General features: G+C 37.6%; 1 protein-coding gene across 1 annotated transcript in view; it reads right to left on the bottom strand.

The window, feature by feature from the left end:
* Positions 1-24,802, bottom strand: part of RFTN1 (raftlin, lipid raft linker 1) — a 104,383-nt gene that overhangs the window by 25,677 nt on the left and 53,904 nt on the right. The window contains 3 exon segments of the mRNA XM_031057677.1: positions 1,692-1,895; positions 6,133-6,556; positions 19,936-20,044. Of these exon segments, the coding sequence (XP_030913537.1) occupies positions 1,692-1,895; positions 6,133-6,556; positions 19,936-20,044 (737 nt within the window).

The following is a 24,802-nucleotide window of genomic DNA, read 5'->3' as shown; positions in this document are numbered from 1 at the left end:
TCTCTGCAGCACAGAAAAAACTTAGGATTTAAATGATAAAACATTTAACTGCAATTAATAGCAACATAGAGATACTCTTAGTAAATGTTCCACTAACAGCATAATACACCTTCAGAAACCTTGTTAGCTTTTTGATTTCAAAACTTGTTCCTCCTGTAACCCTGAAATGCTAATAAAAATGTTTATTAATTGTTCTTCTTCAATCACTAATCTAACTTAATCCTGAATCTGTCCACTTTTACATAATTTGTTGTCCTGTTTGCATTGAAACTTTATTGCCAGTATTCAAGCCTACTTTATCTATGTCCACAGGCAGCTATCCAGAACTCCTCACTCTGGTATCCAAGCACATGAACCTCCCACAGGGCTCTGCTATGTAAATGAACTCTAAAAGTTTAAATAACGGAAAAATGCTGTGTTTAAAACATTTTAGAGTGAACTGACAAGCAGATTTTATTAAAAAAACCCACTGAGTCTGATAACTGAGCGTGATAGAGCCTATTAGCTTTGCCTCTGTGCAATTTATACACATAAAGTAAATGACCATTTGTTTTTAAGTGAGTTAACTAGCAATTACAAGGCTTTCCAGGAAGCTGTATGAAAGCATTCCACCAGCTGAACTTTAGACCTTCCCTTTTTTTTGCTACTTGTTTGTAAAATGAAAAATTAGGATTGCCTGTTAATTTCCTGATTGACTTTTACCAGAACTGAGTCATATTCCTGTTTTTTATCCTGGGTTATGGAATTCAGATCAACAGTAAGAAGATGCTCTGGAAGCAGCTCCCCTATAATTTTGATGTACAAATCAACTAATCTTGGTAGGAATGTGCAATCTCTGGGTTACCACAGTCCTTTTGAAAAATGCAAAACTAACCAAAATTAGGCAAATGATTCAGCCATAAGCACTTTAACCATGAAGTATACCGGTCACATAATTTTCCAATAAAATTAATCCAGCTGCAACCTTAACATTTTTATGTCCAAGTACTTCCCTGGAATTGCTCTCATGGCTCCTTGGTTATGTCTCTTGGATCTGTGCACCCAAGTTTTTCTCTACACAACAGGCTTGCCTTCAAAGCCATGATGGCCACGAGTGTGGTACAGACTGGCTACAGTACTAAGCTGGACCCACTGCCACTCTTCCACAACATGCAAAAATCTAGGATTTTTAATCTTCTTAAATTAAAACAGACATCCATCACTCATAGGTAAGATGAAACAAACATAGAAGACAATTTTGTAAAACAGTGTGTCAATCAGGTGAAAAGGGTCTCTGCAAGAACTGGAATGAATTGATTTCTTGTTGGCCAGATAAAACTTGAGTCCTTGCACCGGCCTGCAATCAGAGCCAGATGCAGTGTCTGGCTGGACTGCAAAGTCACCTTTCTATTTAGGTCATCTGTTTTGCAATCTTATTAGTATAATTCACTTGGTACTGTTTATTAACTCTGTATATTTCTGCAATTACAAATCATCTCTATATAAATACAATACATAATCTGTTTTCCTTATTCAAATGCCAAAATATTTTCTGTACTTTCATTCCATTTCACAATGAGGTAGATCTAATACAAATCTACCCCAAGTCTGTATTAAAGTACCTCCCAAATAACTTCTCTTCAAAGATAATGACCTCCATTAGAGAAGAAAGGAAAATAATCACAGCATAATGCTTTCTGTAATTTCCATACCATTTACCATTCCAAGGCTGAAGATGGCATTGACCAGTGAGCCTCCTTTCCTGAAGTGATCTGTCATGTGCTCCAGCCAATTTGCTTCTAAGCTGTTGACAGTCTGCCCATTCCTGGAGATCCTCATAGGGATAGTCACTGTATAATACTGGCTGCATTTTTGTGGAGTTTGGGGCTTGTTGAAGAGAGCGAAGATCTCTGCTTCTACCAAAGAGCAAAAAAATGGAATAATGCAACAACCATATCATAAAATTTCACCCAAAACAATACAGAACCCACTGTTTGCCGTTGCCTAATTACATTGTGCAACAGCAAAAAATTATTTGGGATGTGGTTATCTCTTTAACACACTTCTGCAGTCCAACACAGCAGGACTCTCTCAAGACCCAATACAGTATTTTGCTTGCTTTTACAGTATTTCTTACTCACAATGGATTCACTGTTGATAATAAAACATTTTAAGACAGTAATACCTGAATACTGATGCAACATTCTTCCATGGGAATCATCAGCTCAAACATGAAATCTTAGTGCAAATTTAGAAGGAACTGCATTGTGTAGATCACAGCCATTAAAGTATTAAATAACTCAGTTTTGATAACACAAAAGCATGGAAAAAGCCAATGGCAGTATCATCTCAAGAAAATGCAATGAATGATTCATGTTGAGACTCTGGTAGCTGCTTTGTTGATTTACTCTGGATCTGAGCCAAGGTGAGACATTAACACAACAGCAAATGAATTTTAAAAATGGAATTGTGAAGGGTCTTAAAAATTAGCACATCTTCTAGACTCTTTTCCATGTCTCCTCCAGTATATTTTAGGAGCAGTTTTTTACAGGAAAAAAAGTCATTGCTGACAGCAAAGCTGAGCTTTCACAGCCCTAAACTGGAATTAACTTTAAAAGCAGATATGCTTCTCAGAATGGGATAACCATAATTAAAATAACCAACTAAAAATATTGGACATTATTATTTTACTTATTAATGGTCATGGAAATAAATGGTAGAATTTCTACTGACTTGCCAAAAATTCTCCCCAAATATATTAATATGAAAGGTAAAGGCATTACATGAAATCCCTTCATTCAATAAGCTCCTCTTGTTTCCAAGCTATTAGGCTCTAACCTCAAGCAAAAGTAAAGAAAGTGATGTCAAGAGAAATGTTAAGATTGCTCTCTAACAAACATCACTGAGCAAGAAGCAGTGTGTAAATTGAAAAAGATATCAGAAGGGAGATGCTCAGAAACAGGCTGGCAGCACTGGAAGAGAAGAGCTGGAAGCTCATAACCAACATGAAAAGAGACTCCATGATCTCAGATATGAACTATATTTTAAACAGAGTAGAAAGGAATAAACATTAATATGAATCCTCTTGCTGTTCATCACTTGTTTAGAAAGAATGAAATTATGATAATCCTACCTCAGAAAAGCACACACAGAATGCTTCTCTTATCATTTTGATTCTGACCCCCAGAAGAGTCTTTTGTTGGAAAAGGAGATCTTTCTGGTGCATACTGAGACACTGATAGGAGAAGCTGGACACGACCCAGCAATGTGTGTTCACAGCCCTGAGATCCAACCCTACCCTGGGCTGCATCCAAAGCAGAGCGGCCAGCAGGGCCAGGGAGGGGATTCTGCCCCTCTGCTCTGCTCTGCTCTGGTGAGACCCCACCTGGAGCACTGCACCCAGCTCTGGGCTCCCAGCACAGGAAGAACACTTGCAATGGATCCAGAAGAGGCCATGAAGATGATTAGAGGAATGAGGCACCTTTCTTATGAAGAAAGGCTGAGAAAATTCGGGCTGCTCAGTCTGGAAAGACCTCAGAGCAACCTTCCAGCACGTGAAGGGAGCCTACAAGAGAGCTGAAGAGAGACTTTGTACCAGGTATGTAGTGATAGGACATGGGGTGATGGCTACAGACTGAAAGAAGGCAGGGTTAAATTAGATATTAGGGAGAAATTCTTCATGGTAAGGGTGGTGAAGCCCTGGAACAGATTGCTCAGGGAAGTTGTGACTGCCCCACCCCTGGACAACTGGGTCTAGTGGAAGGTGTTGTCTAACCCAAGTCATTACTGACAACAATTTTCACCAGTGACCCCAGATCCTCAAGCATGGCCAAAGACACCCTTCAGTTTCGTTCTAAGTAACACAGCACTTTTGGACATACTATTGGAATATCTGTGCCTTGTTATCAGGCAAATATTTTTCAACATTGTGTTGAAAAACCTTTTAAAAATGGGGGAAGTAAATGAACACTACAAAACATTCAGGAATCAAGTGAAGAAGCATAAAAGTAACACTTGAATAGTATAAAACCTAAAATAAATAATATATTTAAGATCCCACAAATAGTAAAAAATATTTTTTTTCCTGAAGTTTTATGTAGGAGAGAAGCAGTTCAAGAGTGGTAACTTCCCATGGAATATGCAGGGAAAAAAAACAATCACCTGATGCCTTCAATCTTCACACTCCCAAGGAAGGATGGAGAACTGGTGCCAAAAACTGAAATACATTTTCCATGGGAGGAAAAGGGAGTGCTGTAATAACAAAAATTCATTCAAGAGTAATAAAGAAATCAGCAGTGTTGTACAGGATTTGGAAAAATTCTACTTTAGATGAGCTATCACATAAAACTGCCTTCTCAGACCTTCAGTCTTGGAAAGTATTTGCATAACAGCAATAAAAAATGCATGAAAAATAAACCTAAAAAGCACTCAAAGAAAGATAACTGAGGAAGCTAAATACATTTTTAAAATAAACCCTCTTTTCTGGCAAAACAGCAGCAATCTTGGGGTGTTACAGACAAAAGTTGGGAAGACTGGAGGTGATCAGCTTCACATTATGCAGAAATATTAAGAACACGATTACTTGTAGCAAAAGAATTTCAGTGCTCAGTAAGGAGAGGAATAGCATCAAAGAGATGATTAAACTTGCTAAGTTAACTCTCTCAAAGATAGCATATAAAAAAGAGAAAGAACTGATCTGGCTAGACTTGCAGATAACTAATTTTTAACTATAAAATAAGAGAGGTTTTATGTGTAAAATTATAGTGTTGGGACAACCCACTTCTAAGGCTGTAGAAGAGAAGGGATTGTTCAAACAACAGCTAAGCTTTGACCCTATCTGGTTGCCTCCTTGCCCAAGAAAAACTGAATAAATGTTGGAAGGTTACTAGAGTGTGATGCAAATTGGATCCAAAAACTAACTGCATCAAACTGCAACGGAAACCAAGACAATAATCCAAGGAGTACAATGCAAAGTCATTCTGGGTCCTACACAGGCAGTTCCCAAAGGGGTAGGATTGTTTGATTGAATCTATGAGAAGTCCAGAGAATAGGGATAAATTAAAGTCAAGGACAGTACCAGCTTTAGAAATTCCACCTACATCCCCTCTGCATAGATTTGTAGCCTGTAAAGAAATTAAGGAAAGCAGTAAGAGAAATGAGTGTAAACATGGTTTTCCTGGATTTAAACAAACATAGAAAAGAAATGTATTTTGAGGCTTAAACTGGAAAAGGAGCAAGAATATTTTTCCTTTTAGTTTTCTAAATTGATCTGGTCTACATGCTATTTTGAACTACAGTTCCTGCTACGGAAGTAACCTTTGAGCAACACCTTAAGGAGTGTATTTTAGATCTCAGCTGAGACTTGTGGTCTTTGATGGCATAAAATAACTTTTAAAAAGTGGAAATTCCACCTGAGGAAAAATTTGTGAAAGAAATGAAAGAAATAAAACTAGTATATGGGTAAAATCTTTTAAAAAAGGGTAACTGGAAGCCAAATTATGATGAGCCTTATTACAAAATTTTTATTATGAATTAGCAAAGATGAGTCATCAACAAAAATAACTGCTGTTTTACAATTATTACAATTCTGACTGGAGCACTGACCCCCACACTGACTGTAGGATACTAGGAGACTTCAGAGGCCAGATCACACATATTCATGCTGCTCCTGAGGTGCTTTAATTCCAGCTATCTGTTCACCTGCTACAAAGGGACTAACTGTGCTAAGTCTTTGTGAATTATTCCTTCTATGGCTGCAAAAGCTTGTCAGGCAGATTAACAGGGCTTTTTATTCAAACACACAAAAAGGAGACAAAGATCAAGAGCTCTCAGGGTATGGCAACAAATACAGAAAGGAACCAATTCAGCTGAACAGCAGACAAAAATAATTCTTCACACTCAGGCATACATAAGGGCCAGAACAAAGCTGCACCTGCTTATATCATCTCTTCCTTTGCCATCTGACTCCTGCTCAGTTGTTGTGAACTGAGTAACCATGCTGAAATCAGGTTAAGTGGCTCATTTGGGGCATCTTTTCTTCACTACCTCAGTGGCAATGTCCCCCCTGAATCCCCACCCCCCAAAGGAGCTGGGAACGTAATTGAGGCAATTTTAACTTGGCTTTTATGTACAAGAGGTCACTGCAGTACTTACTGCCAGTAAGTGGTTTTAAACATCGTGCCAGCGTTTCATTCTCTGCAAGTCCATTCGTCTTGTCTGCTGCTTCTCTCACACTCAGGTTCTCATGCTGAGATTGTTCTTCACTTCTCTTCACAGATTTGGAATTCAGCTCTTCAGTGGCCTGTCCTTCACCTCTGCAGCCCTCTCTGGATGTGGCACACTGGTCAGCACTTTGCTCACTCTGAGTTGGAGTACTGCATCCATCAGTGCTGTCTATTTTCTCGCCATCCGGTGAAGCATGATCCTCGGGGTAATTTGAAACATTTTTATTATCTCTTGATTGCACAGAGTTGTTACTGGCAGGTGTCAGGGAGGCGCTGACAAGGCAGTTCTTTTGGGAATGGTACTGAGGTATAATTCCAACAAATTTCAAGCCTTGACTTGCAGCATCTTGAATCTACAAGTTGAAGAAGATTAGATTTTTAACTGTCAAGCTGTCTTAGCTAAATAGAAACACAGAAAATAACACCCTTTAAGGCAACCAGCATGTCATTTTGCTACTTTTGTCCACTACCACTAGAAATTGTCATGTTGCATTTATATAAAAAGGTACATTCTAAAGAAACAGGATGAAAAGTTGCCCAAACCATTTGATATAATGTGAAGGGAGGAGGGAGGAAAAAAGAGAAAATACCCACATATTTCTTCACAAGAGACAAATCTAATTTATAATAAAATACTAGAAGTGGTATTTCTTACAAAAATATTTTTGTATTGATCATAAGAAATCAGAGATATTATTATATCTTCCGCTGTATTAGGTGTGTGATTATGACATTTATGCAAGGAAAAGCTTATTAATTCTATAACAACAGTTGTTGTTTGTCCTATTTTGGATTGAGATACAAATGGCAAACTTTCACATAACGAGCGCATAAAAGCAAAGCTATTTTAATACAGCACTTTGGGGAAGATACAGAACTCAGAATAGAAAAAGGCATTGTGACATGAGCTCAGAAGGAAAAAAAGGAAACTAAAAGGCTCTATCATTAATCCTTTAACCTTCAGGTAAAGAAGGAAAATTAAGGAATCAGATCACGAAAGATCCTAAGAAAAAAAACCATTGGGCTAGTAGTAAGGACAATCAGATAAAGGCAGCATTAGCTAACAAAGGCTTGAGATGAAGCAGAAATAGAAATCTCTTTCAGGCAGATTCTGCACTATGGAGTCATCAGCCTCACACTCCTCAAACCCAGGAAAAGTGTGAGTGCGAGACAGATTTCTGTGAAAACATATGAGTGTCTACTGCTTCATTTATCAAAATCATTCACCAAAATGAAAAGGCTTCCATTTAATGTACACTCTTCACACAATGTAAAGTCTAAATACACATCAATCTTTCAAAAATAAATGCCTTGAGAATGGAAAAATAATTTCACTTTGTCTGCATAACACAATTCCAAAGAGTTAAAGTGTCTAAATTCTTTGCCTATGCTCGAGTTAGCATGAAGTTAGGAAAAACAGTTCAGTGGGACTTTTTTCAGTAGCAAGTGAAAAGGAAGAATTTTGTATCTTTTTCAAATTTAAGAGGAAGCTCAGTTCTGCATCTTCTCTACATGCCTTTTTTTTTTTTTTAATGAATCATTTACTTCCTGGTAACATGTTGCTGCTCCGAGCAACACAAACCTGCAGACGATGCCTAATCAACAAGAACTTCCTCTTTCAAACCACTATTGCATTTTCCATGTTAAATTAACTCCTCATTTCATGATCACAGGAATTTAAACAGAGGCCTCCAGGAAACAAGGCAATGGTCTTCACAGGTGTTTAGCCTGGGAAACATGGGATGCTGACTTAAGTAAAGCTCATTTCTAAACAGGACAATAAAAATACCATTAGCAGTATCCCGGCGAAAGGGGTATCTGTCTACAAAGAAAGTGAGCTTCTACTTTGCTCAGGAAGGTTCAACTGAGTATCAGTGACAGATGCATTTATAATGTGCTCAATGGTCCAGACTCTCCATTGTAACTGGATTAATACTTTTTTATATAGTTAGTGATAGAGTTACACATTCATTTCATCTCTTATCGCTCATGTACAGACACAACACTACATTTGTTTAGTAGGTTGCAGGGCAGCTAATTATAGAAATCTAACTAGTATGCAACTGTTAGAGAGTTTGAGGACAGGACATATGTGGTAATATTACTAATCCTGGTCAAAAGAATGCTTGTCAATCTACATCAGACTCCCACGCTGTGATAGGGAGGAGAAAGAACAGCTTTCACAGATACTGTAGCAATGTTTTTACAGTCTCAGCTTACTCAAAAAAAATTGTGATTGTTCTAAGGAGCACCTGAAGCTGAGGTGCTTCTTTTGAGGCTCTTGTTCTCAAAATAGAAACGTGAGGAACTGAAAACCAAGTTGCAGTCTTACCTGTACTGGCCAAACAGCTTAGCAGGGAAGTTGGAAAAAAGACTTTGTATCTTCAAGGCCCTTTCTCAACAAAGTTAATACTGTAATTAATTACTGTTAATACTGTAATACTGTACAATACAGAACACAAAATCTTATTTAAACATATCTTTCAAAATTTCCCAACGACATATGGCAGAACCAAGCATCTCATTATTCTCAAGAAAGCAAATGTAGCAGGAAATGCTACATCAAAAGTGTGATGCAAACTGCAGAACAGGAAAGTGATGTATCAGCAGACACAGTCTCTCCTTTCAACTTCTCACAAAACCATGAAGAAGCTAGCTTTCATCAGAAAGTGTAAAGGCTGAACACATTCAAACTACACAGGCAATTTGTTTTTCAGAATCCTGCTGAGGGCTTAAATATTAAGAAATTTTAGTTGCCTTCACATCCAGACTGAATCATGCCATCCAGTAGAATCACATTTTCTGTTTCCTGTATTTCAAAGATTGAATATATGCACTTAAAAAAAAAAAAAAAAACAAAAAACTAATCCAACTGACCAAACAAACAAACAAACAAAAGAGCCCCACAAAACCAAACCCAGACCTCAGCAACTGGAGAGGCTGTGCCCAGGAGTTACACAGGACGGGACTGTTTCTGTAAGCCACCTGCATGTTTTGGGCCCCCCTGCAGCATCCTGTGCTGGAGCACACAGACAGTTATGTCTGTCACAGCCTTCTGGGAAAATATCTCAGCAGATGCAGTGCTGGGAATCAGAAAGAAGGCAAAGAATGGGAGAAAGAAGGGGTAAAGCTGAAGTGAATGGGAAGAACGTGATGCTAGTTGGACAGAGTCACCCAAGACATATTCCAGATCAGATAAATAACATAATTACTTGTCTTTATGTGCCAGTGTAGAGCACTAACAAAGGTCTGTTACACTGCATTGTATGACTAAATGAAAGGAAAAAACATAAAAACAACTACATCTCTACCACTTTTCAGATCAGATAAAAATCTAAATTTAGAATGCCCTTATGCTAGGAGATCAACACTAACTTCAACTATTTTATGACAATTTTTATACCTTGAATATACAATATACTTTTGCCCTTTACATCTTGGGAAATTTTGAAAAGGGAAATTCCAACAAAATTTTTTAAAAAATAATTCTTTGCTTCTTTCCCCAGATGGGAACAGAAACATTTTCATTGCCTCAAAGTGCTGCTTGGATGATATTAACCACAAACACAAGACCAGATCTCCATCACAAAAGACGTTATTGTTCAACCACAGAAGCAGAACTTAACTCATTTATTTCAATCTGGATAAACCCCCAAGTGGGTACATCCAAATTCATTTGCAACTGGCTTGCAACAAATTGGATTTATGGCCATTTAAAAATAGAATCTGCTTAAAGAAGGGGTGAAATTTCATGTGTACAGAGGGCCAAGGCAGTTTAACAATTTAATGTCATCCCTATAATTTGCTTGATTAGAAACCTGGCATTTTCCCCAAGGGGAAAAAAATGACAGATTTAGCCCTCGCTGTCTGAGAAATAAATATCAAATTTCCCACGAACTTTAGCAGGAATAGGAACAAGCACCGTGTCCAATCCTGATGTCACTACCTTAATTGAATTTTAGCTGGGGCACTTGTGTTAACATTCTTAACATTTGGTAAGTGTTATTGTTTATTTCAGAAGTGCCTGACCGCTATTTTATACTGCATTTGGAAGAAAAGCAGCCATCAGCAGCACAAAGCAGTGTCACTAAACATTACGTTGATGTAGCAATTTATGTCCCATCTTTTTAAATATTTCTGGTTCTCTTGAAGGCTCCCTACCCTAATTAGAAAATGGCTGACAGTCTAAATTAAAGATCTGTAAAACCACACCTGGCAACAGCATGGCTGAATGATGAAATCCTCTTTCCTGGAAAGTACCTGTTTTACTCTGTAGCTCTCACAGTCATGTGAGAACCCATGTTCAAAAGCTATTTTGAACAGCCACATACAGGTTCTCTTTTCAAATTTATTCTGAATAAAAACACTTGGCAAGTCCATTGTACAGCCCACAAAATGCTTATGATTCTGTGTTTCTTGCTCCATTGTCAGCTCCATAATAATCTCCTATTGACAGCGAGCATGATGGTACCCTTATAAATATGGAAACTCAAGGATATAGATCCCATGCTGAACAGAATCATACACTTTTGTCAGCTTCAGCAATTGCTTACAAGGAGATGCTGATAACATCCCCATGGGACAGCACACAGAAAATCAAACACTTCCAGCAAGCTCAGGGTAGTATTCCACCAAAATCAATAAAAATGTGAAACAACACACAGCAATTTAATAGTGAGGATCTCTCCCAGACAAGAATTTCAAACAATTTAGTAAGTGTTAGGAATTTTTCTTAACTCTTTAAGGCCAGGAGCTGGACATTTTTGAGATGTGTCCAGAGAAAAAGTAGTTTTACTAATGTCATCAAGGCACTTGAGTTTACAGCAGTCCTAAACGGTCTCAAGGCTTACACTTTCTAAAGACCTGGGAAAAAACACCTTCAAGACTTAGGTACTGAACATTTCATTAGTAGGTTTGCTAGATGGTTCATTATATAACAAGGTACTGAAAGAATTTTGCAGAAACCCAGAAACAATTTATGAAGAACACACATATCAAAAATGCTCTTAGAGAAAGGTCATTTTCCAGGAGCAAGGAACTGATTTTCTGATGGTCACATTCATTTAGTTAGCTTTGCTGTGAACTTCAGGAAAGACTGCTACTTAATCCTACTGATGGCCAAACATATGGCCTTGGAAACAATAGCTGGTTAATTTTGCTCAGAGCTGTCTATTTAAACCAAGTATGAACTGTCTCAGTCAGTAAAAGAAATGTCTTGTCTGTCTGTCTATTTAGTTGTTGTTTTTAAAAGAACAATGTTAAAGGCATTAGGTGTCATAATGTGCACCAGAAACTAGATCAGTGCATTTCTCTACCTTCTTCTTAGGATTCAAGCAAATCTCCTTTGGAAACAGACAGCAGCAGAGATCCTCATGCAAAAAACACGATCTTGTGGTTTGAGGAGAATGCTGTGTACTGCATGCCAGGAGATGGAACTGGAAAAGTATGCTCAAGACTACAGTCTTCCAAATCTGTCCTCCTTCATTAATATTTAGTAGAACATGTTTCATCATAAACACTGCACATTCCCCTTCTAGTTTGCTCATTTATGGAAACAGATGTTTAAAATTAAGACAGGCTTTTAGTCTGCCCCTTATATTTGCCATAGGTCTCACATGCTCCTTCCTTAGAAGACAGGAACAGTCATCAAGAGTTTACTGTTTATTTTAAAACCAACTAAGCTTAGTTTTAAAGGAGGACTTGGTTCTTCTATATGACTCAAAACTTTTGAAACTTTGGTACTTTTGCATCTCTAATAACATATTACAAAAAAAAATTCTGCTAATCAAATGCTAAGCAAAGCATCAACTGCTCATAGTTTTTCTACCCTATTACTCTGGTCTGTTTCACTGCTTGCAGATTTCCAAACCATGCAACCTTTCTGACTAGAATGCTCCTTTGTTTAAGCCTGTACTTCCCATGCATTTTTAACCTTTTCCAGTTTACATATTCACCAAATTTTGTATTTGACTCCACATTCATATACATAGAAGCAAATATAAATGTGGCTTTTAGAGAGTGAAATCCCAGTCTAGATTCAAGTTTTCAAATTATCAAGTATTTTCACAGTCAATTACATCAAAATAGGCCATGAAGGATAAAACATTGGAGGAATGCCTTGGAAAATGCTGCCATAATCCCAAACCATTGATCTGCCATTTTAATATCTCACTGCAATTGTGGCAGAGGCACAAGAACTAGAACAAAAACAAGATAGAGAACAAGGCACTGAACAGGGCAATAAAGGAAGCTTTGCAGTTTTACAACATGTTCCTTGGTAGCAGCATCTGCAGAAGGAACTGAAGGCCACAAACAGCACAGGGAGAAGAAATGTACTGAAGCGAGGAGCTACTGCAACTTACTGCTGGGCTGAAAGAAACAGAAGGTGGGATCTTAAGGCAGTGCTGCAGGAGATACTAAATTACAGCAAACTACACATCTCCTGCTACTCGAGCCAAGAAAGGGGTGAGATTAACAACTTGGAATTCCTCTCTGGCTCGCATTGTATTCACTCCTGAGAGCAATATAGAACAATATAACCACGGTACACACACAGTGCAGCACGGTGCAAGTACACTTGCTCCTTTCAACATATTTCATTAGATGACAGGTCTTGAAACCAGTCTCATCCTCTGTGGTCCTGGATGTGTTGATTCTTCTCAATCCTCACCTTTTAGCACCTGTTCCTTCACTGAAGGCAAAGAGTGAACATTGCTGGCCACATGCTACAAAGATTCAGTGAGTGTGGTATTTGTCCAAAAGCCACATAATATAACTGCATGCTCCCACCCTTCCCCTAACTTGGAAAAGAAGTCTTGAAATTATTCACATAATTTAGGATTTATTCCCCACAATTTGTTTTAGACTTGGGAACAACAGCTAGAGAGCAGCCAGCTATGCTCACTCAACCTAAATATTTAATATTCACTTTAAAAATAAGTCTGTAGAAATTCTGTCCCCAAGCTCTTGCTGTAGAGACCTGGCATTTTCAAAATGCAGACCATGTTCTGTGCAGGAATCTTTAGTGAGTAACTCCTACACTAACTGGTGAACGTAAGCAAGGGGAAAATATAGATTTACAGAGGTGTGTAGTTGATTGTTGTAGCTAAAAACCATTTTAGTAACTGGCGATAATGTGATTCAATGTGAGTGATTTTAGTCCGTCTCTGTTCTAGGCAGTGAAAACAAACCAAAAAAAAAAAAGGTTCAGCGGTATTTTAAAAAGTAGGAATTCAGTCTCAAACTTACAGGCTTTACATTTACTTTGCAGGGAATACTACTTTTATTTTTATATCAACTGAAGAGTGTTTCTTTAAAATCACATTGTTTCATCAAGCCATCTGTTACTTGTAGCCAAAATTACAATTTGAACAATTTGCTGGTAATTTATTTTAGCACAGTATAAAACATTATCATATTTATTGTTATTTTAAAAGTTATTTTTTCCCACCAGACAGAAGTGGGATCATTAAAAATATCAAATACATACTTCATAATCTATTTTTATCTTGGGCAAGGGGATGACTTAAAAGCTGATGGGGGCAAAGGATTATAAAAGCACTACCAGGCTCCTGGGAGAGTCCTGAAAATAGTTTTGCAATGTCCATGGAAGATATATATCAACACCACTCCTACAGGGCTTAGTCAAAAGAACACAAGTTGAAAGAAGCTTAAGCAGGAACAGATGTTTCCCTTCACACCAGGCTGTTTAAAATAGAGTATATGCTATTTTTTACCATCTCTTGTTATATATACACTAAGAAAATGTTAACAAAATGCACTTTAATAAATATTATCACAGTAGATTACAAACAGCTGAACTATTGATGTTGAGTTTCAAGTTCCACTTCATGACCATATCTACAGCTAACATCCAAATACTTTTAAAAAAAATAGGGGCTCTGTTTGCACTGAAAACATGCAGAAAACAAAGCTGTCAGCTAAGTGCTCAGCAATGGTTTTCATTACAATGCACTAAAGAAATAATATTGTATTGTTCTCTTGCAAATACCCTGGAGAGTGAAGGTTTTGTGGTGGTATTTTTTTAGGTTTGTCTTAAGGACAGAAATTATTTTAGATGAGATTGAAATCACATCTAGGTAAATAATCCTAGGTAATAAACAAGACTCTAGAAGGGTCATTTTTAAGCCACAAAGATAAATCTGAACTGCTTATTTATTTGAAGAACAAACCTCTGAGCAGTATTAAAGACTCAATTTTTCCCCCTTTTCTCTTTTACTGCCACCTGCTCTGACTGTACACCTCGCAGGAAACTTCTGAACAGACCAGCAAAAACATGTGTAAAATAAAGAATAATGCTTAGGATTACAATAACCATCTAAGGGCCCCTGGTACCAACAAAGCAAACACAGACTTCACAGAAGAGAGCCCTGTAAGACCGCAGCATGTGAGTCAAGAAATCCACCAACACACCAGTGTTCCTATGAACCCATGAGCTGCATCTCTTTGTTCCTTCAAAAAAATAAATCTAAATTTAAAGATTAAGACATGAAGAATAAGTAATGAAAGAGACAAGAATATGACAAATGTTGGAACAGCTATACGAACCCCAGCATTTTTATTATTCTGCTTATTATTATCAGTAAAAAAATTATAATATCAATAATGTTTACATTAGTTACTTTCTAGGAAATTGCAGAGTTTTGTCTTCTCATTTCTCTGTCATGCTGTTAACCAAAAAAATTATAATATAAATACATATTATTAGGGAGACATTGATATGTTTCTCATCTTCCACATCCTCTTGCCATTTCCTAATTAGACGCTGAAGAGAGTTGAAAAACTCAGAAGCTGAGAGTTCAGAATCATTTCATATTGCTTTCATGCAAAACACAGATATGTGAAGCCCCTTGTTTTGATCACACAAAACAAATTTTCATTCTGATGTGAGTAAATATGTAGAAAATAAGTGAACCACTCCCCTGACTAGAAGCATTTATGGAAAAGATTTTAAAAGCTCTTAAATTTCCATAGGTATTTAGCTGTTATTTTAGAGGAGAAACCAAGGTCCTCCCAAATACTTCAAGCCTGCTTCTATCTTTCAACTTAAAAGAAGATGGAGAATTAACCTGTCTCTTAAGAGCAACACTAACACAAAAATTCTTCACCAATTAGAACTGTAACACTGATGACTCTCCAGAAAACAAAGCACATGAGCTAAGACAGCAGAATTCTGAAAACTCCAAAACAGCTATGGATCAATGGAACGGAAAAAAAAAATCAAAATATCAGAAAAGAAGGATCTCAATATTTTAATTAAATCACCAAAGTAGAGAAACATGCAGTGAGAGTGACCTGTAGTTTTTCAGGGGGTGTAGCAGTTCCTTATCCAGCCATTAAGCCAGTCTCCTGCCTGAGGCTCCCCCCAATGAAGAGAGGGCAGATAACAGCAGGGGGATCAAACTGCTCCAAGAATGTCTCGCCCCTCAGAAGCACACTGAATTCAACTACAGTTTAGCAATGCATATTAATTTCCAGAGCATAAACTAACACTTGAAACATTTTCATGGCATACCTCACACCAGTTTTACTCCTGGTAACGTTTACTTTTCCATAAAACTGTCTAGAGGTCTCAAATACAGCAACACAGGATGAGAGTTCTTCACACAAGTGTTAGTATTGTACAGCCTTTCTTTCCATATAGTGCAATTCTCTGCTCAACTTGCCTGTGTACCAGAGAGAGCTGGGGGTCACTCTAGATCAAGTACATGGGTGGCAGCATCCCTGCAATGTATTCTCTTGGCAGACTCATCCTTAGGGTCCCATTCACTTACGTCTGAGAGGTGCCATCGCTTCCATGGCCCAGCAATGCTAATACTAAGCAATAAAATAAATGTCAAGAAACTTACCAGCAAAGCCAATGTATCTGCAGGAGTCAAGATTATTTGTGGGGTGCTTTGGACTACAGAAGTTGTTCTGAGGATCAGTTAATGGAGTGACACGTTACTGGAAGCTTTGGAGCCTGTGGTAATGATCTGTACTCACTGAACTTAACCAAGACACAAGAGAGGGAACAGCAAATAGCAGATTTGACACACACTGTCTCATCCAGCAGATACCATGGCACAATAAGCATCACAAAGGTGTTTCACAATGGCAGTTCTGTTACAGTGGAATCAGTCCACTTCTGAAAATGCAGAATCAACTACTCATCTGTACTGCCTTAGGTTTGCTGGAAGAAGTTAGACTAATTTCTGAAGCAAGTAAGAACAGACCAGCAGGGAGAGATCCATGTCTAGCCAAAAACATGAAAGATGCCTGCATTTGGATTTCAGTTAAGCTGCACCACTTTTAAACCATGGTCTTCTGTGCTTATCATGCTTCCTACTTCCACAGGGAGAAGAAATGTGAATCCTGCAATGGTATCACACTGAAAAAAGATACCATACAAGAATTCCCTCTGATGGTGCATTATTAAGGAGATAACCAAGGATCCAAAAACGTGGTTCCTAAATTTTAAGAAGTTAAAACTGGGGAGACATGGTACAGAAAGAATCCTCCATTTCTTAACCTGTCACCAACATGGCAAAACGTGAACATAAGAGTAAAACCTTCTGCCTGTTACAGTTCTAGACATGTACCAGATTGTAGATTCTAGACATGTATCAGATTGATATAGAAAACAGAGGTCATGAGAAATATATTTAGCATTCATATATGATTGTGTGTCCAAAATAAATCTTTACTTGGGACATCAGCCTAGCTCCTCCTTCCCTTACTTGTCTCCATAGACTCCAGAGAACACTCTCAGATGAAGAAATGATAACAGGATACACACAAACAAAAAGCAACTAAGGAAGTAATTAAAGGTTACCCTATTTGACATGAGACATAAGTCTAAATATTACAAAATATGGTATCTTAGAAGTAACATCTCTACTTTCAAGAATTTCAGAATGATCTGAGTCCCAGTGATCAAAGTTCAAAAGTTAGCTTTGCTTATTAAAAAGCAGGTGAGCAAATCTTTAATGTCTGTTTAGTCTGAGAGCAAAAGACAGGAGTGTTAATACCAGTACAGCAGTACAATATATACACAACAGTTTAGTTACTCCTTTCATTGCCCACAAATTATGTATCAAAGACACCATGGGACTGTTTGAGCTCTTTAGGACAGGTTAAGTCACTCTAGATCCACATGAGTATCAAAGAACAAGCACAGCATGGTGATGGCGGCACGATTTTAAAATATAGGAAGAGTGTATTTTATGCAACATCATGTCCCCAATATTTAAATATTCCCTGTCTTGCCATAGACAGAAACCATGGCAGAAAAGCAGCAGAGACAATGGAGAACTGGAATAAAGTCCAGGAGCACAGAAAGATCTCAGCAACAGAACAAAGGTTTGACCAGAGAGTCTTCTTTGGCATTTCCTAAATGTTTTATAGTCAACATTGTACTGAGGCACTTTGTTTTGGTGAGCAAGAAGCACTCTCCAGGTGAAATAACCTCCTTGTTACACATTATATAGAGTTATAGAAGAAAAGCACATATTACCTATTGTAAAATTGTATTGTGTTTGCAGAAGGAAGTAGTTAATATTCAATATCAAGTACAATTCCAATGCAACAAAAAGTCAATCCAGAAAACTTATTAAAATTGTGTGTTCAAACTCAAGGTAAGTCATACTTGCTCAGTAGTGCGCAATAAAATTAATAAAATTAATTTTCTTGGTGTATAGAAATTTTTTTTGTAAGCTCAGGGAGAAAATTTTGACTTCTTAGTCTGTTTTGAAAATATGGCTATTCTATTTGGTCTAGGGTTTTTTAAATACAGTAATTCGCAATACACTAAGATACTAAAACTGCTAAAAGGTTCTGTTATGAACAGCCTATGAAAAGAAAGGATTTCCCTATTCAATTAAAACATTCTATTAACTTCAATTGTATTCTACAGTTTGAGAAGAATTATAAGGCTGTTCGTTTTTTAAAGAAAGGAATTGCCTTCTCTAACAGCTTTTTGTTACTACTTTGTTCGAAGAACATCCTTTATTTTTCCATTTATTTTGTTTGTAAACATGATTTATATCTGGTTTATATGCCCTTAAAAGCAATGGATATTTTTGTTGCTCAGACAAATTAGTTAATATGACAATTAATTCCTACTCCCAAACAAGTCTTGTTTCCTGAGTTAGATTTACATAAAAGTGTTGAGACTTTCACAATGTGCATAATCAGATACAGTGACACAGCATGCACTTGACAGCAACAGCTTCAAAGAACTTCAAATTTCTCTACATCAAATAACATCTGAAGATGAGCGACATACTCAACCTACAGAGAAACTGTAAATATACATTCTAGCTATTAAAATTTAAATTATTATCTTTCAAAAAGGGATCTTCATAACCCTATAATCAAATGGCTTCTATCAACAGAAACATTTCCATGTCTAGAAAAGCATTCTAAAGAGTCTCAGAATTGGATATTTATGGAAATAAGATGACTCCCGGACTGTCATTTTGTTTTCATGTTATCCATACTCTTTCTGAAGTTACAAATGCAAAGACATTTTCTGTTTCAATGATGCACAATTTTGCTACCAGTTGTGACAGTTATGCCTATTTTTCTACTCTGACTCAAAGAACTGAAGAACAAAATCAAACATGTTGAAACTGGTACACAATAACTACACCAGTTTTTCCTAAGTATGAATATATTGAAATAATCCAAGATAACATCAGAATAGTAGTGTAATGACACAGTTCGACCTGAAACAAAATTTGGGTTCACGTTTTTGAATGCTATTATATGTTCAGAAAACTTCAGTTTGTTCCGATACCAAAATCTATATATATGTAAGTATCAGATAGTTATAGCTGCATTATTTTTAATCCAGTTCCTACAATTCACAGTAAAAATGGAAGATTGAAGATCAGTGCAGTCTGTCAAGCTGAGTCCCCATCAAGCTCGTAACTCCTGTGCTGTAGTTTATTCTTAAAATTTTCTTAACTATTATCACTGCAAATGGACTAAAGCTAGGGGAGCATCCTACTCACACCCTGTGGCTAAATAAATACACTGCTCAGTGCTAGTTTATATAACATGCAACAAGACGCAACAGATGCTGCAGAATTTAAAACAACCACAATGTGAATCTGTTTTCACTAAAATGGACATAACCTGCTAATTTCCAGTCTGGCAGAATATTATAGTGTCAAAAATAATTTTTAAAAGAAGGCAATAGGTAAAGAATTGCAGTGTTCTCTTCAAGTTCCCTAGTATATATTTAATACTTAATTGAAAGCAACAGTCTTCTGGTTCACAAAAGGATTTAGGTTACCAGTACCAACTCTATCAAACACCATGTGATACTGAAACAAAATTAAATAATCTGGGGGTAAAAGGCCTTTTAGGTAAAGCACTATCCAATAGGATACCTGGACACTAAAACAGAAACTATATATATTGTTTCAACATAAAATGTATATTGTAGGACCATCTTCCACATTGATATCATCTGTGAGAGGTCATTCTCTTGTGACACTACAAATAATTTTTTAATAATAATAGGCTCAAACTTATTTCTCTCAAGAAGTATAACTGCTGTTCAGATACTTTAAATTACAAAACAGCAAATTCTAGTACAGTATTTCAGGTGGTCCAAGTGATACATACCCCTACTGCCAAGCTGACAGAACTAGAAACAGTAATTATAGTGCAAATAAAAGCATACTGGGTTCTGGGGGGTTCTCCCCCTTTTCTTTTTACTCACTTTCTTAATAAAATCAGGCATCTCCTTTTTCTCTGAAAGGTGGTTTAAAGAGGAGCAGCATTCTACCTCCAACACATATCCTTCACTATTGATGTCACCTTTTGAAGACCTAAAGAGGCAGACAGAAAAAAATAATCAATTTCTGTTGGTACAACTGGATACCCAGATAGCCCATTTATAAGTATTTCTCCTGGAGAGCCAAACTTCAGACAAAACTTCAGTTCCAACACATTCCCCCCACTGAGCTCAATACAGTTCTGACAAGTGGCAGCTACAGTATGTGACCCACATGCTAGGGGAGCAGATCACACCAATGGCGGGATGCTTCAGGGACTTCCCGATCTCTTTTTCTAGCCAAGAAACACTTTGGCAGCCTGGCATCTACGGCCAACACCAAAGAGATGCACGGGTGATATAACTCAGGATACACAAAAAGAAGGTTCCAATGCTCTGAGCCCCACAGGGCAGCTGATATAAGATGCATTTCAGACAGCAATTAAAAGAAACCCCTTCTCCTTATCTAGAACTATTCCAAGACAACATCTAAAATCAGGGGCTAATCAAAATAGTTTAACCTTCAGTCTTACCTTATGTTTTGTTTTTGAGAAATGTAAAGCTGTGCCTGAAGTCCCCTTGTCTTTCAGAAGAGACTAACTCCTAAAATAATTCAAAGCAAATGGCATCTGCCATATGCATTTGCCGAACAAATGAGCACTGTGGAAATAAGGTATTGGTCAAAATATGCCAAGGGACTGTTTGGAAGTTATACTGAATGATCTTCAGAAACAGTCTGCAGGCAGTGCTACTGAAGGCAGTTTTCATCTCCTCCTGCCTCCATGAAAGGAAACTGATACACCTGATCAATAGAGGATGTCTAGACAATCACTCGCTTTCTCAGTTTTTCAGAAGAACACATGGAAGAACATAAATAAAAGCAAGCTTGTCATTCTTTGGATTAGTAACAAAGCAGTTATCTAACATTTCCCAGAGAATCAAAAGATCTAGTTCTAAGTAAAGAACTAATCCTGGCCAGCAGTCGTTTGATGCCCGGCTACCTAGAGGACAGAAAGAAAGGCACAGAAGTTTGAACTGGGAGTGCTGAGGAAGCAGCAAAACAGCAAAACAGGGGCTTGACAGGCTTGCCATGCTTGCAAAAGCAAGCCTGTGCAAAAGGCCTGTTCTGGGGACTGGGACTGTGTGACACAAAGCTTCAGCTCCAGATGGTCCCAGGGGCTTTCCCGAGACACTTGCAGTTCCCCAGAGCCATGCGGTGCGTGGGCTGCTGACTGCAAACTGCCAGTGTTTCCTAGGCAATACTGCAGACATCTGCCACATTTGATCCTCCCACTTTCACACAGGCTACACTCTCACCTCATTCCTCTTATCTCACTTATACCTGAACAGGTGGTAGCAGAGTGTGCATTGTTTTGTAACACTGAAGACCCTTCCCTATTTGTTTTTTCCCTCTTTTCTAGTTTCTTCTTACAACCTGCGGTTCCATTCTCTACTTCATTCTGGACAAAAATTTTAGCAAAGTGTTAAAATAAAAGTTAAAGTGTTTATGAAAATTATCCAAACATCTTTATAGAATTTACACAGGTCATTACTGAGGGGCTAACAGTATTCCAGAACAACTCCTCTGCAACAGACACACATAAATTAAGAACAAGAACTTATTCAAGAAAATAAAAAATCATTTTGAGAGGGACAACACATGTACTGAAGACAAACATTTTTGCTGTTCTAAAGTCTTAGACAAGAAAATCCATCCTGTGCAGATTTTCTGCCACAGATGAACTCAAGAATATAAAAATAAACTTCAGAAATCCTCCCTCCTACTGTACTTACAACCAGACCTACTATTTTTTTTTTTAGTCTGAATATGACTAACAGGAAAAGTAGCCCTGATGTTATCTAACCACGTTCTAGACAGAAATAATAAGAACTAGGGCTCTCTATGCTCAAGCAATCAATTAACTATCAACACTGCCACTCAATATTGCAAAGTCAAGTCCATACAACATCAAGTGGAAAAAAATACAACTCTCCAGTGCATTGGCTGTTGTATAACTACAAACCAGAAGTGTGGTACCAACAACAGGCAGCAAGGAACCAAGCCTTTTAGACAACCAATCCCACTTTAAGGGGACAACCGCATAACTCTACAAAGGCAAGGAACAAATATCTCCACAATTTCCCCTCTTGGACAGAAGCTCCCTTCCAGCCCAGCTGAGGAAACCACTCCCCTCCCTGAGACTGTAAAATGCTACAGCTCAAATTCTAAGTCAAGATATCAAATCCAGGAAATTAAGTATGTGTCATGCTATTTTATGTGCCCACCCATTTGGCAAAGGCTGTTCATAACTCTGGCACTGCTGTGACCCACATGAAAATTCACTATTCTAATTCCTCTGAAAGAATGAGATAGACTGCATTTTAAAGTTTAAATCCCCTGGCTACCTGAAAAAATAAATCCTTTTCAACCTGTATTGGTAAAGTTTATAGACAGGTGTAAGGAAGAGAGAAGCTGGCCTTGAACCACTCTCTCCTAATTCCTCTCCTCCCCATGAACAGCTCCCTGAGCTCTGATTTTGGGCAATTTTTTGAGGACCTGCTTCCAATCTCTTTGAAAGGACTAAGAGTTACCTGAGATAAAGATTATATCCATAAAAATATAGTGATTATTACTGCAGCTGCTTAAAATGTCCTGTTTAACTCCTTTAAGAAGCACTTAACCATAAAATACACTTGCTGCTTGGAAATATTTAATTGGAGACAATTCCTTCTCTAACAGTTTGGGGGCTGCCTCTGCACTAGGACTCATGAAAGAAATGGCATCAAATATGACTGCACTCTGTTATGAACATTATTTTACAGAACACACTTAACAGATCCTACTAAATGCCATAAAATCCTTAGTTAAAATCTTCCAATAGAAGGATTCTGTATTTCCAAGAAGTATTTTTCCATGCTCTCAAGTAAATTATGTCTATATATGTTAAAAGCAAGTCTTTGTTTATACTGGTAGTTTTCACTTTCTTTTTAGGAAAGCTTTAAAAGCCTGTTATTCTGTCAAAAACAAACAAACAGAACAAGAGCCATACCTTTTCATGTGAAAATAATAAATACCTGTGGATGTCACAGACCACAAAAAAAATATTCCGAGCAAAGCTACGTGGGCAAGGAATTGTTTCCAGTCTCTATGCAATAAACAGTGCATTTCATACGTGTATCACAAAGTATGTCATAAAAGTCTCTCATAAAACTCTTTGAATATTATTAGTATAGCCATAGAGAAGTAGATAATTATAGGTACAGGCAAATTCTGTACTAACAGTTACTAATAAAGTTTTACTTTTATTAATTTAATGGGACTACTTTTAGGACCACTTTCACTAGAAACTATGAAATAGGACCCCCACAAAATGTACATCTATCAAGATCCCAGAAGCAAGAGAAAAAGTCCAAAAAGCACAGTTCTGTGCACTTGCATTCCTCTGCTCTCTTCTGAAAAAGGACTGATGTCAATCGTGAGAAATAACCCAATAATCTGTACCCAGGAGTCTCTTACCAGTTTTATAGCACAGGATGTTTCTGGGAGTCCAACATATAAAATACTTTAAAATTAAAGCAATGGTTTTATGTAAAGTAGATTTTCACTTTCCCATCATAAAATATTTCTCAACAAAAAGCAGAAAAGAGAAATGCTGAGATCAGTTTAGTCAAAAAAATATGTAAGCTCCAGCAGTTCTGAAGATCTTCCTTTTCTTCTGGATGCACAGTCATCAAGTTCTTCGTTTTCTTTTCTTCCTCCTAAGTTGGAAAATTGAATCTTCCTTCATTCCTGCAAACATTTGGGTGTTTTGTATTACCTTTATTCCTCTGATTAAAAAAATCACTGGGTTAATTAAAAAAGGTCCAGCCCTGAAAGAAGCACACCTGGATACACTAATGCTGTACCCTTCCTGGAAGGCAGGATGAACTGGAGAGGCTGCTACATCCAGACTCACTACAACACCCTTCACTCACTCTAACACGTTTTGGGATGCCTGAGAGGGAACACAAGGGACTGTGTGAACAACACCAGCACTTTCCCTGCAGCGAGGAAGGGCAGTCTCCTGCCTCCCACCCCAGGAGAGAACAACCACTGGTTGGCCCTGGAGATTGCCAGAAAATCTCATTGCAACACACCCTGGGCTTTCATTTGTTTTCTTTCTGATGCGTTGTTTGTTTATCATTAACAATTTTCCTGAAGAAGGGCTCTTCTGCCACTGTAAGTACCCTCAGTGCCCACCATGGACAACCTTAATCATAGGATGGCAAAGAGTTGAGGTGGAATTTCAGTCTACCTGATGCTGAGCAGAGCGACAGCATTCATAGGCCTGGTGGCATGGGGATAGAGGGTACCCTCAAATTTTACCAACATGGAAAGGGCTCAGCACCACAGACTTCCAAAAAGTGTCATCCTGAATCCTAAACAGGGCTTCTAGTGCCACCAAACAAGAAGATTATACATTGAAAAAATAAAATTTTAACTTATAATTGGAAGTTCACTGGCCAAAAATATGTTACAATGGTTGTTCCACTAGGTTGTCATTTCCTGCACAGCTGTTTGCTGTTAAGCACCATTTCATGGTAGAAAAACCATAACCAGATGTGGAGAACCAGTAACTTACACAGTAACTATTAAAGCTGACAACTTGGTGTCCCTTACAGACTGGATTTCCAATCCTTTTCAGATACAAGAAGGAACTGAAGAAGCCAACATTTGGTCCTAATCTTCCTGAAGTTCTCTATGCTCATGAGCTCAGCAAGCCAAAACACACTTGTAAACTGCACAGATGCTCTAAAATTACTATTTCATTAA

The sequence above is a fragment of the Geospiza fortis genome, unplaced genomic scaffold (assembly GCF_000277835.1).
Source record: "Geospiza fortis unplaced genomic scaffold, GeoFor_1.0 scaffold95, whole genome shotgun sequence".
In the NCBI taxonomy this organism is placed as follows: domain Eukaryota; kingdom Metazoa; phylum Chordata; class Aves; order Passeriformes; family Thraupidae; genus Geospiza; species Geospiza fortis.
Note: the sequence above shows the minus strand (reverse complement) of the source record. Positions and strands in the feature narration are given on the sequence as shown.